The 16193-nt window shown below is 43.8% G+C and overlaps 2 protein-coding genes across 3 annotated transcripts in view; one reads left to right on the top strand and one right to left on the bottom strand.

Annotated features, from left to right (window-relative positions):
- Positions 1–11167, bottom strand: part of UNG (uracil DNA glycosylase) — a 36596-nt gene extending 25429 nt beyond the window's left edge. Inside the window, exons 1-3 of the mRNA XM_044275352.1 lie at positions 11022–11167; positions 10366–10569; positions 203–298 (exon numbers count right to left, since the gene is read on the bottom strand). Of these exons, the coding sequence (XP_044131287.1) occupies positions 203–298; positions 10366–10569; positions 11022–11108 (387 nt within the window). The 5' untranslated portion in view covers positions 11109–11167. The remainder of the gene's footprint in view (positions 1–202; positions 299–10365; positions 10570–11021) is intronic.
- ALKBH2 (alkB homolog 2, alpha-ketoglutarate dependent dioxygenase) overlaps positions 10867–16193 on the top strand; it is a 38034-nt gene continuing 32707 nt past the window's right edge. The window contains exon 1 of one of the 2 annotated variants that reach the window (XM_044275353.1): positions 10867–10939. The gene's annotated coding sequence lies outside the window, so the exon portion shown is untranslated. The remainder of the gene's footprint in view (positions 10940–16193) is intronic. The other variant, XM_044275354.1, reaches the window with a different exon arrangement.

Raw genomic sequence — 16193 nt, 5'->3', positions numbered from 1 at the left:
TCCGTCATGCCATTCTAGTCAATGGATCCGTCAAAAATGCGGAAGACATGCTAAAAGCATCCTCATGTCATCCAGATTTTCGGATCTGCAAAAAACAGGAACGTTTATCTGGAAAGGTAAAAATACTGACGTGTGAATGGACCCTAACATAGTAGGATAAACAGCCTCCTTGCCCCTTACTTAGGTAGACACAGGCACTTACGTCTCTGATGTCAGACATCTGCGTCCAGGTAAACACCTGATGTGGAGGAGGATACACCGTGCATCGCTTTCTTTCTTCTGAGACAAAACTAGTAAGCTAAAGAGGGGGGGGGGGAAAAATATGTAGTAATTTTTATATAAAGAATGTAAATTAGAGTGATGTTGTGCAGGCCTAGTTATGCAGTTTTTGAAGCCAATGTCAGGTGTGGCTCATACAAGGAGAATTATTTAAGGGGTTAGCCACTTTTTGGTTATGGCATTATACTAGTCAGCCGCCATCACTTGGACAGGACCTCTATGCAGACCGCACAGAAGATTTGACCGACAAGGGGACATGGTTTATAAAACATAGAATACTAAAACTAGTAAGTGCCATATAGTTATGAAGTACATAGAGGACGGACAGGACAGACTGTGGTGACGTGGGGCTGTGGTAACGGAGACTACAAGTGCTGCTGCTCACCAGACACATCCCCACCTCTTCTCTGTACTTAATGTCTCCTCATGAACTAAATTCACCAGAGATTCAGCTGAAGTTCTTATTATCTGCATTCAGGATCATAATCCCTGACAAGTAGGAGAGGAGGAGGTGGAGGATGAGGCAGCTTTTTAGCTCAGTGTTGTGAATAACTTGTCCTCCTGTGTGATTAGGACAGGTTTTGCGTGTACTAATAGGACGGTGGCCATTTTATGTCTCCTGATTGCTCTCCAGACAAAACAAATGTCACAACCTGGTGATATGGGAAATAGCTCACCCCCTCACGCACAGAGAGGTGCTCAAGTCTAATATGATTCACCCTTCAAGAATGGAAAAAGTAGTATATGGTATTGGAAGACTGGCACACTCGACATATGGGACCATATGGATTGGCAGAAAAATCACAAAATTTATTTTACATATATAAAACTGTAAACGAATAAAAAATGGCTCATAAAAATTAAATAAGTGATATCACTTTATTGCTATCTTACAAGATAAAATTTCACAGTGTGATAAGTATTGAGGCATAATGTCATAGGTCATATATTTCAACATTCTATGTTATGCAAGATAATCCGATGGTCACTATAACAGGGATATCGTTATTTACAAAAGTAAATTCCTATAGAGAGAAAAAAAAAAAAAGGTTAAAGATCAAAGTCTGCCTTGATTTTCTTCTTTTGTGGAAACAAACACGGTGAAATAGTATCCACAGGAGTAAAAAGTCAATGTTGTATTGCCTTATATAAAAGATGTTTCTTTTGCCCAAGCGTGACTTGAGAATTAGCAATTTTCAATGTACCTATAAACACCCACTGTTGTGGGCTTACCTTCCTTAACCACTTTTTACACTTCTGCACTACACTACTTTCACCGTTTATTGCTCGGTCATGCAACTTACCACCAAAATGAATTTTACCTCCTTTTCTTCTCACTAATAGAGCTTTCATTTGGTGGTATTTCATTGCTGCTGACATAACTTTTGTTATTCGAAATTTAACGATTTTTTTGCAAAAATGACATTTTTCACTTTCAGTTGTAAAATTTTGCAAAAAAAAAAAAAAAACGACATCCGTATATAAATTTTTCGCTAAATTTATTGTTCTACATGTCTGATACAAAAAAATGTTTGGGCAAAAAAAAAATTGGTTTGGGTAAAAGTTATAGCGTTTACAATCTAAGGTACAAAAATGTGAATTTCCGCTTTTTGAAGCAGCTCTGACTTTCTGAGCACCTGTCATGTTTCCTGAGGTTCTACAATGCCCAAACAGTAGAAAAACCCCACAAATGACCCCATTTCGGAAAGTAGACACCCTAAGGTATTCGCTGATGGGCATAGTGAGTTCATAGAACTTTTTATTTTTTTTGTCACAAGTTTGCAGAAAATTATGTTTTTTTTTTTTTTTTCTTACAAAGTCTCATATTCCACTAACTTGTGACAAAAAATAAAAACTTCCATGAACTCACTATGCCCATCACAAAATACCTTGGGGTGTCTTCTTTCCAAAATAGGGTCACTTCTGGGGTAGTTATACTGCCCTGGCATTCTAGGGTCCCAAATGCATGCGAAGTAGTTTGAAATCAAAATCTGTAAAAAATGATCGGTGAAATCCGAAAGGTGCTCTTTGGAATGTGTGCCCCTTTGCCCACCTAGGCTGCAAAAAAGTGTCACACATCTGGTATCGCCGTACTCAGGAGAAGTTGGGGAATGTGTTTTGGGGTGTCATTTTACATATACCCATGCTGGGTGAGAGAAATATCTTGGCAAAAGACAACTTTTCCCATTTTTTTTTTTATACAAAGTTGGCATTTGACCAAGATATTTCTCTCACCCAGCATGGGTATATGTAAAATGACACCCCAAAACACATTCCCCAACTTCTCCTGAGTACGGCGATACCACATGTGACACTTTTTTGCAGCCTAGATGCGCAAAGCGGCCCAAATTCCTTTTAGGAGGGCATTTTTAGACATTTGGATCCCAGACTTCTTCTCACGCTTTCGGGCCCCTAAAATGCCAGGGCAGTATAAATACCCTACATGTGACCCCATTTTTGAAAGTAGACACCCCAAGGTATTCAATGAGGGGCATGGCGAGTTCATCGAATTTTTTTTTTTTTTGGCACAAGTTAGCGGAAATTGATATTTTTTTGTATTTTCTCACAGTCTCCCTTTCCGCTAACTTGGGACAAAAATTTCAATCTTTCATGGACTCAATATGCCCCTCACAGAATACCTTGGGGTGTCTTCTTTCCGAAATGGGGTCACATGTGGGGTATTTATACTGCCCTGGCATTTTAGGGGCCCTAAAGCGTGAGAAGTCTGGAATATAAATGTCTAAAAAATTTTACGCATTTGTATTCCATGAGGGGTATGGTGAGTTCATGTGAGATTTTATTTTTTGACACAAGTTAGTGGAATATGAGACTTAGTAAGAAAAAAAAAAAAACAATTTCCACTAACTTGGGCCAAAAAAAATGTCTGAATGGAGCCTTACAGGGGTGTGATCAATGACAGGGGGGTGATCAGGGAGTCTATATGGGTGATAAGGGGTTAATAAGTGACAGGGGGGTGTAGTGTAGTGGTGTTTGATGCTACTTTACTGAGCTACCTGTGTCCTCTGGTGGTCGATCCAAGCAAAAGGGACCACCAGAGGACCAGGTAGCAAGTATATTAGACGCTGTTATCAAAACAGCATCTAATATACCTGTTAGGGGTTAAAAAAATAAAAATAAATCGCATCTCCAGCCTGCCAGCGAATGATCGCCGCTGGCAGGCTGGAGATCCACTCGCTTACCTTCCATTCCTGTGAACGCGCGTGTTCACAGGAAATCTCGCCTCTCGCAAGATGAAGCACGGATGCGTCCAGGAGGAATGAATCGACCGCCTCCCGGACGCATCCGTGCGTTACATGGCCGGGAGGAGGTTAAAGGGAACCCGTCAGCGGGATTTTGGGTATAGAGCTGAGTACATGGGTTGCTAGATAGCCACTAGCACATCCGCAATACCCAGTCCCCTTAGCTCTGTGTGCTTTTATGAAAGCACGATTTGATACATATGCAAATTAACCTGAGATGTGTCCTGTCCTTGAGATGAGTCCTGTATGTGAGATGAGCCAGGAACAGGGCTCATCTCAGGTTAATTTGCATATGTATCAAATCGTTGTTTTTTTTACACAATAAAAGCACACAGAGCTATGGGGACTGGGTATTGTGGATGTGCTAGTGGCCATCTAGCAACCCATGTCCTCAGCTCAATACCCAAAATCCAGGTGACAGGTTCCCTTTAACCACCTCCGGACCGCCTAACGCAGATGTGCGGTCCGGAGGTGGCAGCTCTGCGCAGAGTCACGCATATATGCGTCATCTCGCGAGAGTCGGGATTTCCTGTGAACGCGCGCACACAGGCACGCGCGCTCACAGGAACGGAAGGTAAGCGAGTGGATCTCCAGCCTGCCAGCGGCGATCGTTCGCTGGCAGGCTGGAGATGTGATTTTTTTTAACCCCCAACAGGTATATTAGACTCTGTTTTGATAACAGCGTCTAATATACCTGCTACCTGGTCCTCTGGCGGTCCCTTTTGTTTGGATCGACCACCAGAGGTCACAGGTAGCTGTGTAAAGTACCACAAAACACTACACTACACCCCCCCCCCCCCCGTCACTTATTACCCCTGATCACCCCATATAGACTCCCTGATCACCCCCCTGTCAGGCTCCATTCAGAGGTCCGTATGATTTTTACGGATCCACTGATACATGGATCGGATCCGCAAAATACATGCGGATGTCTGAATGGAGCCTTACAGGGGGGTGATCAAGCATATAGACTTCCTGATCCCTTCCCTGTCATTGATCACCCCCCTGTAAGGCTCCATTCAGACGTCCGTATGATTTTTACGGATCCACTGATACATGGATCGGATCCGCAAAACACATGCGGACCTCTGAATGGAGCCTTACAGGGGGGTGATCAATGACAGAGGGGTGATCACCCATATAGACTCCCTGATCACCCCCCTGTAAGGCTCCATTCAGACGTCCGCATGTGTTTTGCGGATCCGATCCGTGGATCCGTAAAAAAAAAAAAATCATACAGACGTCTGAATGGAGCCTTACAGGGGGGTGATTACCCCATATAGACTCCCTGATCACCCCCCTGTCATTGATCACCCCCCTGTAAGGCTCCATTCAGACATTTTTTTTGGGCACAAGTTAGCGGAAATTTTTTGTTTTGTTTTTTCTTACTAAGTCTCATATTCCACTAACTTGTGTCAAAAAATAAAATCTCACATGAACTCACCATACCCCTCACGGAATCCAAATGCGTAAAATTTTTTAGACATTTATATTCCAGACTTCTTCTCACGCTTTAGGGCCCCTAAAATGCCAGGGCAGTATAAATACCCCACATGTGACCCCATTTCGGAAAGAAGACACCCCAAGGTATTCCGTGAGGGGCATATTGAGTCCATGAAAGATTGAAATTGTTGTCCCAAGTTAGCGGAAAGGGAGACTTTGTGAGAAAAAAAAAATATAATAATTTCCGCTAACTTGTGCCAAAAAAAAAAAAATTCTAGGAACTCGCCATGCCCCTCACGGAATACCTTGGGGTGTCTTCTTTCCAAAATGGGGTCACATGTGGGGTATTTATACTGCCCTGGCATGTTAGGGGCCCGAAAGCGTGAGAAGAAGTCTGGGATCCAAATGTCTAAAAATGCCCTCCTAAAAGAAATTTGTCCGCTTTGCGCATCTAGGCTGCAAAAAAGTGTCACACATGTGGTATCGCCGTACTCAGGAGAAGTTGGGGAATGTATTTTGGGGTGTCATTTTACATATACCCATGCTGGGTGAGATAAATATCTTGGTCAAATGCCAACTTTGTATAAAAAAATTGGAAAAGTTGTCTTTTGCCAAGATATTTCTCTCACCCAGCATGGGTATATGTAAAATGACACCCCAAAACACATTCCCCAACTTCTCCTGAGTACGGCGATACCAGATGTGACACTTTATTGCAGCCTAGGTGGGCAAAGGGGCACATATTCCAAAGAGCACCTTTCGGATTTCGCAGGCCATTTTTTACAGATTTTGATTGCAAAGTACTTCTCACACATATGGGCCCCTAAATTGCCAGGGCAGTATAACTACGCCACAAGTGACCCCATTTTGGAAAGAAGACACCCCAAGGTATTCCGTGAGGGGCATGGCGAGTTCCTAGAATTTTTTATCGCAAGTTAGTGGAATATGAGACTTTGTAAGAAAAAAAAAATTAAAATAAAAATCATCATTTTCCGCTAACTTGTGACAAAAAATAAAAAGTTCTATGAACTCACTATGCCCATCAGCGAATACCTTAGGGTGTCTACTTTCCGAAATGGGGTCATTTGTGGGGTTTTTCTACTGTTTGGGCATTGTAGAACCTCAGGAAACATGACAGGTGCTCAGAAAGTCAGAGCTGCTTCAAAAAGCGGAAATTCACATTTTTGTACCTTAGATTGTAAACGCTATAACTTTTACCCAAACCATTTTTTTTTTGCCCAAACATTTTTTGTATCAAAGACATGTAGAACAATAAATTTAGCGAAAAATTTATATATGGATGTCGTTTTTTTTTGCAAAATTTTACAACTGAAAGTGAAAAATGTCATTTTTGCACAAAAAAAAAATCGTTAAATTTCGAATAACAAAAGTTATGTCAGCAGCAATGAAATACCACCAAATGAAAGCTCTATTAGTGAGAAGAAAAGGAGGTAAAATTCATTTTGGTGGTAAGTTGCATGACCGAGCAATAAACGGTGAAAGTAGTGTAGTGCAGAAGTGTAAAAAGTGGTTAAGGAAGGTAAGCCCACAACAGTGGGTGTTTATAGGTACATTGAAAATTGCTAATTCTCAAGTCACGCTTGGGCAAAAGAAACATCTTTTATATAAGGCAATACAACATTGACTTTTTACTCCTGTGGATACTATTTCACCGTGTTTGTTTCCACAAAAGAAGAAAATCAAGGCAGACTTTGATCTTTAACCTTTTTTTTTTCTCTCTCTAGGAATTTACTTTTGTAAATAACGATATCCCTGTTATAGTGACCATCGGATTATCTTGCATAACATAGAATGTTGAAATATATGACCTATGACATTATGCCTCAATACTTATCACACTGTGAAATTTTATCTTGTAAGATAGCAATAAAGTGATATCACTTATTTAATTTTTATGAGCTATTTTTTATTCGTTTACAGTTTTATATATGTAAAATAAATTTTGTGATTTTTCTGCCAATCCATATGGTCCCATATGTCGAGTGTGCCAGTCTTCCAATACCATATACTACTTTTTGCATTCTTGAAGGGTGAATCATATTAGACATATGGGCCCCTAAAATGCCAGGGCAGTATAACTACGCCACAAGTGACCCCATTTTGGAAAGAAGACACCCCAAGGTATTCCGTGACTGGCATGGCGAGTTCCTAGAATTTTTTATTTTTTGTCGCAAGTTAGTGGAATATGAGACTTTGTAAGAAAAAAAAAAATTTAAAATAAAAATCATCATTTTCCGCTAACTTGTGACAAAAAATAAAAAGTTCTATGAACTCACTATGCCCATCAGCGAATACCTTAGGCCAGTGATGGCGAACCTATGGCACGGGTGCCAGAGGCGGCACTCAGAGCCCTTTCTGTGGGCACCCGTGCCTTGGAAAAAGTCTATGGCGTACCAATATGCTTTAGACTTTTCCTGCCATTCATCAGCACAGGAACCACTATGAACAGCACAGGCAGCGCATTGAATGTAGGATATTAAGCTATTATAGCTAAATGATAAAGTACATGGAAGATATACTATGTTGGTATTCAGTTTAAATTGCAGTGTTGGCACTTTGTGATAAATAAGTGGGTATTTGGTTGCAGTTTGGGCACTCGGTCTCTAAAAGGTTCACCATCACTGCCTTAGGCTGTCTACTTTCCGAAATGGGGTAATTTGTGGGGTTTTTCTACTGTCTGGGCATTGTAGAACCTCAGGAAACATGACAGGTGCTCAGAAAGTCAGAGCTGCTTCAAAAAGCGGAAATTCACATTTTTGTACCTTAGTTTGTAAACGCTATGGGCCAGATTTATCATTAGCTCAGGTCAGAATAATGGAGTGAAAAAGTCCCAAAAAACGTCCCAAACGCTAAAACTGCACAAATTTGCGACTTTTTTCTGCTCTGCACTATGCTCGCCAGTTTTCTGAAAGTGGGCGTGTTTTCTTATGTAAATGAATCTCTAGACAGATTTACTATTGGGACTATTAAAAAAGTCCCAAAAAAGTCCCAATTTTACTCCAGTGAGGACCATGCTTATCTTATGAGACTTTTTAATAGAACATGAGACTTTTTCATAAAAACATGCGACTTTTGTAAAGCTGCTTACTGGCGGATAAACTGCTACCGTCAAACCACATTTATTACAGTCTTAAAGGGCCGATCATAAATCTGACTTGGCCAAAACTGACTTTAGCCATATGTGAAAGTGGAGTGAGCGGTCAGAGTCATGATAAATCTGACCCTATAACTTTTACCCAAACCATTTTTTTTTTTTTTTTTTTTTATCAAAGACATGTAGAACAATAAATTTAGCGAAAAATTTATATATGAATGTCGTTTTTTTTGCAAAATTTTACAGCTGAAAGTGAAAAAAAGTTAAATTTCGATTAATAACAAAAAAAGTCAAAATGTCAGCAGCAATAAAATACCACCAAATGAAAGCTCTATTAGTGAGAAGAAAAGGAGGTAAAATTCATTTGGGTGGTAAGTTGCATGACCGAGCGATAAACGGTGAAAGTAGTGTAGTGCAGAAGTGTAAAAAGTGGCCTGGTCATTAAGGGGGTTTCAGCTAGCGGGGTTAAAGTGGTTAATAAGCTACATAGAAACAGAAAAGTGTCACTGCCTGTCGTTATATTCTGACAGGCTCTGTAAGGCCCAGTTCACAGTTGTGTTTGAATTTCAGTAGCCTGATCCAGCTCACCGTATCCAGTACTGCCAGATACGACCGTGTACTGCCAGACCCCATTGCTCCACGGCTAATACGCTGGGAATCAGCCAGACAAAAATTGTTGCGTGCAGTGTTTTTTCTCTGTCCGAATCCCGGCATATTTGCAGTAGCACAGTTTTTTGGTCAATGATTATTTTTTAATCGCAGCATGCTCTGGGTGTGCCGTTTTTGCCTCTTTTTCTGTCTCTTTGTCCCATGATTTTTGGGACCTGCTTGAAACATTAAAAAACATTTTTACGGCTTTTTTTCATACTAATCTACAAAGGAAGTCAGTTTACATACTTTCCTGTATAGAAATGCATGTCTTGCAAACACCACAAAAAACTCCACTAAAAACACCCCAAAAAAAATAAAAAATAAAATAAAGACTTGCTGAGACATTCCTGCAGATATGAACACTGGCTTACTTAGAATCAAGTCCCAAGAGGACTTATCACCTCTGCTGACCTGTCTGGTTTATCAATTACTTTTTTGGGCTGTATCTAGGTGAAAAAGTAGTAAATTTGACATCGCTGCATTTCCAGCTCCAGCACGGCCCCTACTCAACCCCTATCCCTTCCATCTGTTGTACCTGGCACGATTGTCTGATCCCTTGGCAGATAGGCCATAAACCCTACAGGGAAATTTTCCTTTGAGCTGATGCGTAGAGGGCTGCTCTACTCTTGGCCACACTGCGGCATTTGGTGCTGCTGGGGCCGTATTTTATGCTGCACTGCGGCATTTGGTGCTGCTGGGGCCGTATTTTATGCTGCACTGCGGCATTTGGTGCTGCTGGGGCCGTATTTTATGCTGCACTGCGGCATTTGGTGCTGCTGGGGCCGTATTTTATGCTGCACTGCGGCATTTGGTGCTGCTGGGGCGGTATTTTATGCTGCACTGCGGCATTTGGTGCTGCTGGGCGGTATTTTATGCTGCACTGCGGCATTTGGTGCTGCTGGGGCCTTATTTTATGCTGCACTGCGGCATTTGGTGCTGCTGGGGCCTTATTTTATACTTCCCTGTGGCATTTGGTGCTGCTGGGGCGGTATTTTATGCTGCACTGCGGCATTTGGTGCTGCTGGGGCCGTATTTTATACTTCCCTGTGGCATTTGGTGCTTCTGGGGCCGTATTTTATGCTGCACTGCGGCATTTGGTGCTGCTGGGCGGTATTTTATACTTCCCTGTGGCATTTGGTGCTGCTGGGGCCTTATTTTATGCTGCACTGCGGCATTTGGTGCTGCTGGGGCGGTATTTTATACTTCCCTGTGGCATTTGGTGCTGCTGGGGCGGTATTTTATGCTGCACTGCGGCATTTGGTGCTGCTGGGGCGGTATTTTATACTTCCCTGTGGTATTTGGTTCTGCTGGGGCGGTATTTTATGCTGCACTGCGGCATTTGGTTCTGCTGGGGCGGTATTTTATACTTCCCTGTGGTATTTGGTTCTGCTGGGGCGGTATCTTGCTCGACACTATGGTATTGTTGGCCACGTCCACTTTTGTTATCCCTCCTTCTGTCATCTTGGACCTGCCTCCAACATGGGGTAACTTCAAGGTTTTTTTTTCCAACCCCACTGTCATTTCTCAGTCTGATCTCTTTGTATCTAGTGGTGCATCTTCCTTGACCCACCAAACATAGTAAATAATCAGAGGCCATGGTCCCCGCCCCCGCGTTACCTTTATAAAATAGGGTTTAGTGAACTCGGCCAGCAGCTCCTGCTTCCAGCTCTCCCCGAAGCCCTCAGGCACGTGACGAGCAGCCAACTTCTGTAGAGCTGCAGCTTTGTTCCTCTGGATTCGCTCCAGCTGCTCGGGGCTCAGAGGCGGGGAGGCTGCTTTAGGGATCTGCTCATCGTCTTTGGCCTTCTTCACTGGAGTGACCTGGGAATGACAGAACGCCCGCGTTACACTACTCAGCTTACTGACATGGCGCACACCCCCCTTTATGAGGACCATGGCCGGGTCCTAATACAGGGGCACTGCTAGTAATGGTATACACTGCCCGCTGCTGTGTAATACGCTTCCGGGTGACACACGCTGGATTCTCGCGGCAAATAGAAATCAGCATTAACCCCGCCCTCTGCTCTGGTTCCGCACACTCATTGGCTGTCATGCCACTCAATCAGGGATCCAGCCTATAGGAACTGCCGTTCGGTTTACTCAATGGGCCCCATGTATTAACAGCAAAGCTCTCCGTCATTTCAGCAGCTTTTAGAGAGGCCGGTAAGGAACCTGCACCGAGGGATAAGAGGTAACGACATCTTATAGATATGCATGTCACGACCGGCACACCGCAGCCTATCGTCAGCAGCACGACTAGCGTGCCTCCTCACCTCTCCCGCCTCTATGGACGCCTCTGAAGAAGACCTCTTCTTAGGGACGGTGGTGAAAAAGGAACTGATGGTTTTCTGCCCGATCATGTTGACCCTGCGGGAGTTCAGCTTGTCAGGCACGGGAATGCTGAGTGGAGGGTTTTGGCGCCAATGTTCACAAGCTCGTGAAGGCGGGTCTTGTGGTTACCATGGTTACCGGCCGCTGACTGGGGGACAGCCTTGTGCCTAAAAAGTCCCCGGGACTTGTGGGTTCTCTCCCAGATAGGCCTCATCAGCATGCAGGGTATATGGACTCGCTAACAGCCAGTTCACACTGAGTTTTGGAGTGTTTCTGCCTCAAAACTGACTCCCATTCCTTTCAATGGAGAATCTGCGCTGAAAATCCCGTTGAAATAAAAGGGAAGCATTAAAAAAACAGCTCTGTGTTAGGGTACTTTCACACTTGCGGCAGGACGGATCCGGCAGGTTGTTCACCCTGTCGGATCCGTCCTTCCGCTGTTTCGCCGTGCCGCCGCTCCGTCCCCATTGACTATAATAGGGACGGGGCGGCGCTCCGGCGCAGTACGGCAGTTCGCGGTTAGAGGCCGCCGGACTAAAAAGTCGGACATGCAGGACTTTTAGTCCGGCGGCCTTTCGCCGTGCACTGCGCCGGAGCGCCGCCACGTCCCCATTATAGTCAATAGGGACGGAGCGGCGGCACGGCGAAACAGCGGAAGGACGGATCCGACAGGGTGAACAGCCTGCCGGATCCGTCCTGCCGCAAGTGTGAAAGTACCCTTAGGCTACTTTCACACTAGCGTTTTTCTTTTCCGGCACCGAGTGCCGTCCTAGGGGCTCAATACCGGAAAGGAACTGATCAGTTCTATCCTAATGCATTCTGAATGGAGAGCAATCCGTTCAGGATGCATCAGGAGGTCTTCAGTTCAGTCTTTTTTGCCTTTTCAGGACGGAGATAATACCGCAGCATGCTACGGTTTTATCTCCGGCCAAAAATCCAGAACACTTGCCTGAATACTGCATCTGGCATTTTTTTCCATAGGAATGTATTAGTGCCGTATCCGGCATGCAAAATACCGCAATGCCGGATCCGTCCTGATAAAATAAATGTGAAAAAAATAAATGCCATCAGTTTGCATACGTTTTGACGCATCCAGCAGGCAGTTCCGGTGAATAAATCTCTTCATTAAGGTCAAAGGCTGAAATCTGATTGGCTGTGGTTGCCCCACCCCATGTTTTTCCTAATTGTGAAACACAGTCGCCCAGTGACTAACACTTTAAAGGGATTCTGTCATCAGAAATTGGCCCTATAAGCTAAACATATGGCGATGTCCTTTGTAAAACACTGAATCCTAAAGTGAGTTTATCTAATGCCCCTGTGGCTCTATATTCATAAAAAAGAGGTTTATATCACCTGTCAATCACTTTGAAATGTGTCAAAGGGGACGTCTCATGGTGAAAGGTGCCCGGCTGCATCCATCTCGTTTAGGTGCCCAGCGCCGCCTTCTGAGCCCTCCCTTTCATGCGATCCGCCTACCTCACGTCATCACTGCTTCTCTAACCACCGCTCGCTTCATCAAGATCCCGCGCGTGCGCACTAGGTATATCCTGATTCGGCCGGCCTGCGCACTTCGCTCATAACCTCCACTGATTGCCATATTACAACCCATCCCAGCCATCCAACCTAGTGCGCACGCGCGGGATCTTGATGAAGCGAGCGGTGGTTAGAGAAGCAGTGATGACGTGAGGTAGGCGGATCGCATGAAAGGGAGGGCTCAGAAGGCGGCGCTGGGCACCTAAACGAGATGGATGCAGCCGGGCACCTTTCACCATGAGACGTCCCCTTTGACACATTTCGAAGTGATTGGCAGGTGATATAAACCTCTTTTTTATGAATATAGAGCCAAAGGGGCATTCGATAAACTCACTTTAGGATTCAGTGTTTTACAAGGGACATCGCCATATGTTTAGCTTATAGGACCAATTTCTCATGACAGAATCCCTTTTAAGGTTTGGGAATTATGGCATTTAACGTGTAAAAATGGCAGCAGTTCTATTATTTTCTATTGAAAATCAATGAGTGAAATTTGATTGGTTGTTGGCGGCTGAAAGGACCGCTTCCTTCTCTAAGACCACCTTGGTTTGAGTCTCACTCTGGATCCAGGAGAGATAGTTCTCAGCGCTGCATACAAATGACACACACAAGAAGGTAGCTGAGAAATACTCTGCTTTATTGCACCTGAAGCATCGCCTTTCATAGACAGTTAAGACATACGTGGCTAAATTAGAACAAAAGACTCCATACCCTCCCCTATCATAAAAACAGGAATGTGGCTGTACACATTAGGACACAGATACGTAACTTATCTAGACAAGATAGAGGCTGATACATGCAAAATGGAGAATCACAGTTTCCCTTCAGTGGCTCCGCCCATTTTTCTAACTTTGAAGTTAGAAACACCCAATGACCACATTTGTGATATTTGAGGTCAATGACAACAAAAATGTGAGAAGGGCAGCATTTTTAGTTTTTCCCATTTAAATCAATCAAATAAATCTGATTGGCTGTTTTTGGCCTCACCTACTTTTCTGAATTTTAATCCCAGTCCTCCAGTTGAGGACCCTGCCATTAACGGTGTAAGGGTACTTTAACACTAGCGTTGTGTGAATCCGGCAGGCGATTCCGTTGCCAGAACTGCCCACTGGATCCGGAAAAACGTCTGAAAACAGATTACATTTGAATTCTGATCACAATGAAAAAATGCATTGGAAAAAACGGATCCGCCATTTATGGACTTTTTATGCACGTTTTTCGGGTTTAACATGCAAAAGCTGGATCCGGTTTGACAGAACACACGGCGCCGGATCTGGAATTAATGCAAGTCAACGGCAAAAATGCCGGATCCGGCGTTCAATCAGTGTTCCAGATTTTTGGCTGGAGGTAAAAATACAACATGCTACGGTTTTCTGAAAAGCCTGATCAGTAAAAAAGACTGAACGGAAGACATCCTGAACGGATTAATCTCCATTTAAAATGCATGAGGATAAAACTGATCAGTTCTTTTCCGGATTTGAGCCCTAGGACGGAACTCAATGCCGGAAAAGAAAAACGCTAGTGTGAAGGTACCCTTAGAAGAGCGACATTTTCCTATTTAAACAAATGGCTGAAATTTGATTGGCTGTTGTAGACTCCGCCCACTTTTTAAAAATAAATGTTAGCCCCAGTGGCCCACGGTGCCAAGTTTGGGTATTCTGGCTTAAATACTGGGAGAATGACAGCAATTTAAATTTTCTCATTGAAGTCAATAGGGGAAATCTGATTGGTTGTTTGTGGCTCCGCACACTTTTTAGAGTCCCCAAAATGTGACAGAAATGTTAAGGTGAGTTTAACTTCAAAGCTGTACGGGTGGCAAAAGTTTACAATTTCCCAATGAAAGTCTATGACAAAAAGTGGGGTCTTCAGGGGGCTGCCTCACGGGCACAGAGGGTGGGATCGGTTAACAAAGCACAAACAACCTATTCGGGTATCTGCCGAACAAGTGTGCAAAGTTTGGTAATTGTACTCCTAAAACTGTGGGAGGAGTAGCGTTTCGAAAATGGCTAAATTTTCATTGGCCGTTGCTATCTCCGCCCACTTTGGGGTGTCCCCTCAAAATTTACCCTTTTAATGAGACCAAGAACCAATAATAAAGTTCCCACTCCCTCAAAAGGAGGGAACTACCCCCCCCCAGCCACCGTGTTTTCAGCAAGCATACGTACTTAGGGTGGGAAATTTGTGTGCTGCTGTTAGGACTAAGGGAAAACAAATTATTGTTAGAAATTAACGATTCCCTTACGTCCTACCAGCAGCACAGACTGGGAGATAACAAGAAGAAACCCCTAGGGAGGGCCTTCCTGCCTGGCAGAATTAAGAATAGTCTGCCCAAAGGCTGAAAACTCCGCAAACTTAGCACCAACTCTGTAGTGCGAGATAAAGGTCGATTCGGAGCTCCAGGAAGCCGATTTACAAATTAACTCTAAGGGAAGATGATTTCTTTCCGCCACAGAGGTTGAAACTGCCCTAGTAGAATGAGCCCTAACAAACTCCGGAGGGTCCAGAGATTGAGACAGAAAGGACTCTTTAATGGCTTCTCTGATCCAGCGACTAATGGAAACTTTAGACGCTTTGCGTCCTTTAGATTTACCGGCAAACAGGATGAAGAGATTCTCATCAATCCTGAACTCCTTGGACCTATCCACATAGGTCTGGAGGCGTCTCGATATGTCTAGAGGATGTCTGACAGGAACATCGGAGGAGGCGGAAGAAAATAAAACCGGTAAAGAAATTGCCTGGTTAACATTCTGAAAGGATAAAACCTTAGGTCTGAAGTAAGGTAGGAATCTTAAGAGGACTCGGTCCTGCAAAAAGGTGATGTATGGATGCAGAGCCGAGAAGGCTTGTAACTCCGAAACCCTCTTAGCTGAGGTCACAGCTAGCAAAAAGACAGTCTTTAAGGTAACAAACTTGAAATCGACCTCCTCTAATGGCTCAAAGGGAGGAGATGCTAACCCATTGAGCACTACTGAAAGGTCCTACTGAGGAATGGGTCTCAGTATTGTAGGCTTCAATCTATCGGCTCCTTTAAGGAAGCGTTTGATGAGCGGATCCCGAGAATATGGTTGTTTAGACAGGCCGAGATGGCAAAAACCTGAACCTTCAAAGTGGCCGGAGCAAGGCCCTTGTCTAGTCCATCCTGAAGGAACTGTAGTATGGCGGAAAGGGGCGGATCTGCAGACGCCACCTGGTTGGAATTACACCAAGAGGTGAAGATTCTCATTACTCTGGAGTAGGCCTTCTCAGTGCTCCAGACTAAAAGAAATATGAAGGAGCCATTGGCTCCTAACCTGAAATTTTTAGTCGCCAAATTTTAAATATATATAATATAGCTGGGATGCTTGGGAGCATATAAGCCATCTAAGGCCTCATGCACACGAACGTGTATATTCTTTCCATGTCCATTCCGTTTTTGTATTTTTTGCGGGCCGAATACGGAACCATTTATTTCAATGGGTCTGCAAAATAAACGGAAGTTACTCCGTGTGCATTCTGTTTCTGTATGTCCGTACTTCTGTTCCGCAAAAAAATAGAACAAGTCCTATTATTGTCTGCATTACAGACAAGGATAGGACTGTTCT

Source organism: Bufo gargarizans, chromosome 1 (assembly GCF_014858855.1).
Source record: "Bufo gargarizans isolate SCDJY-AF-19 chromosome 1, ASM1485885v1, whole genome shotgun sequence".
Taxonomy (NCBI): Eukaryota; Metazoa; Chordata; class Amphibia; order Anura; family Bufonidae; genus Bufo; species Bufo gargarizans.
This window is presented reverse-complemented; position numbering and strand designations above follow the sequence as displayed.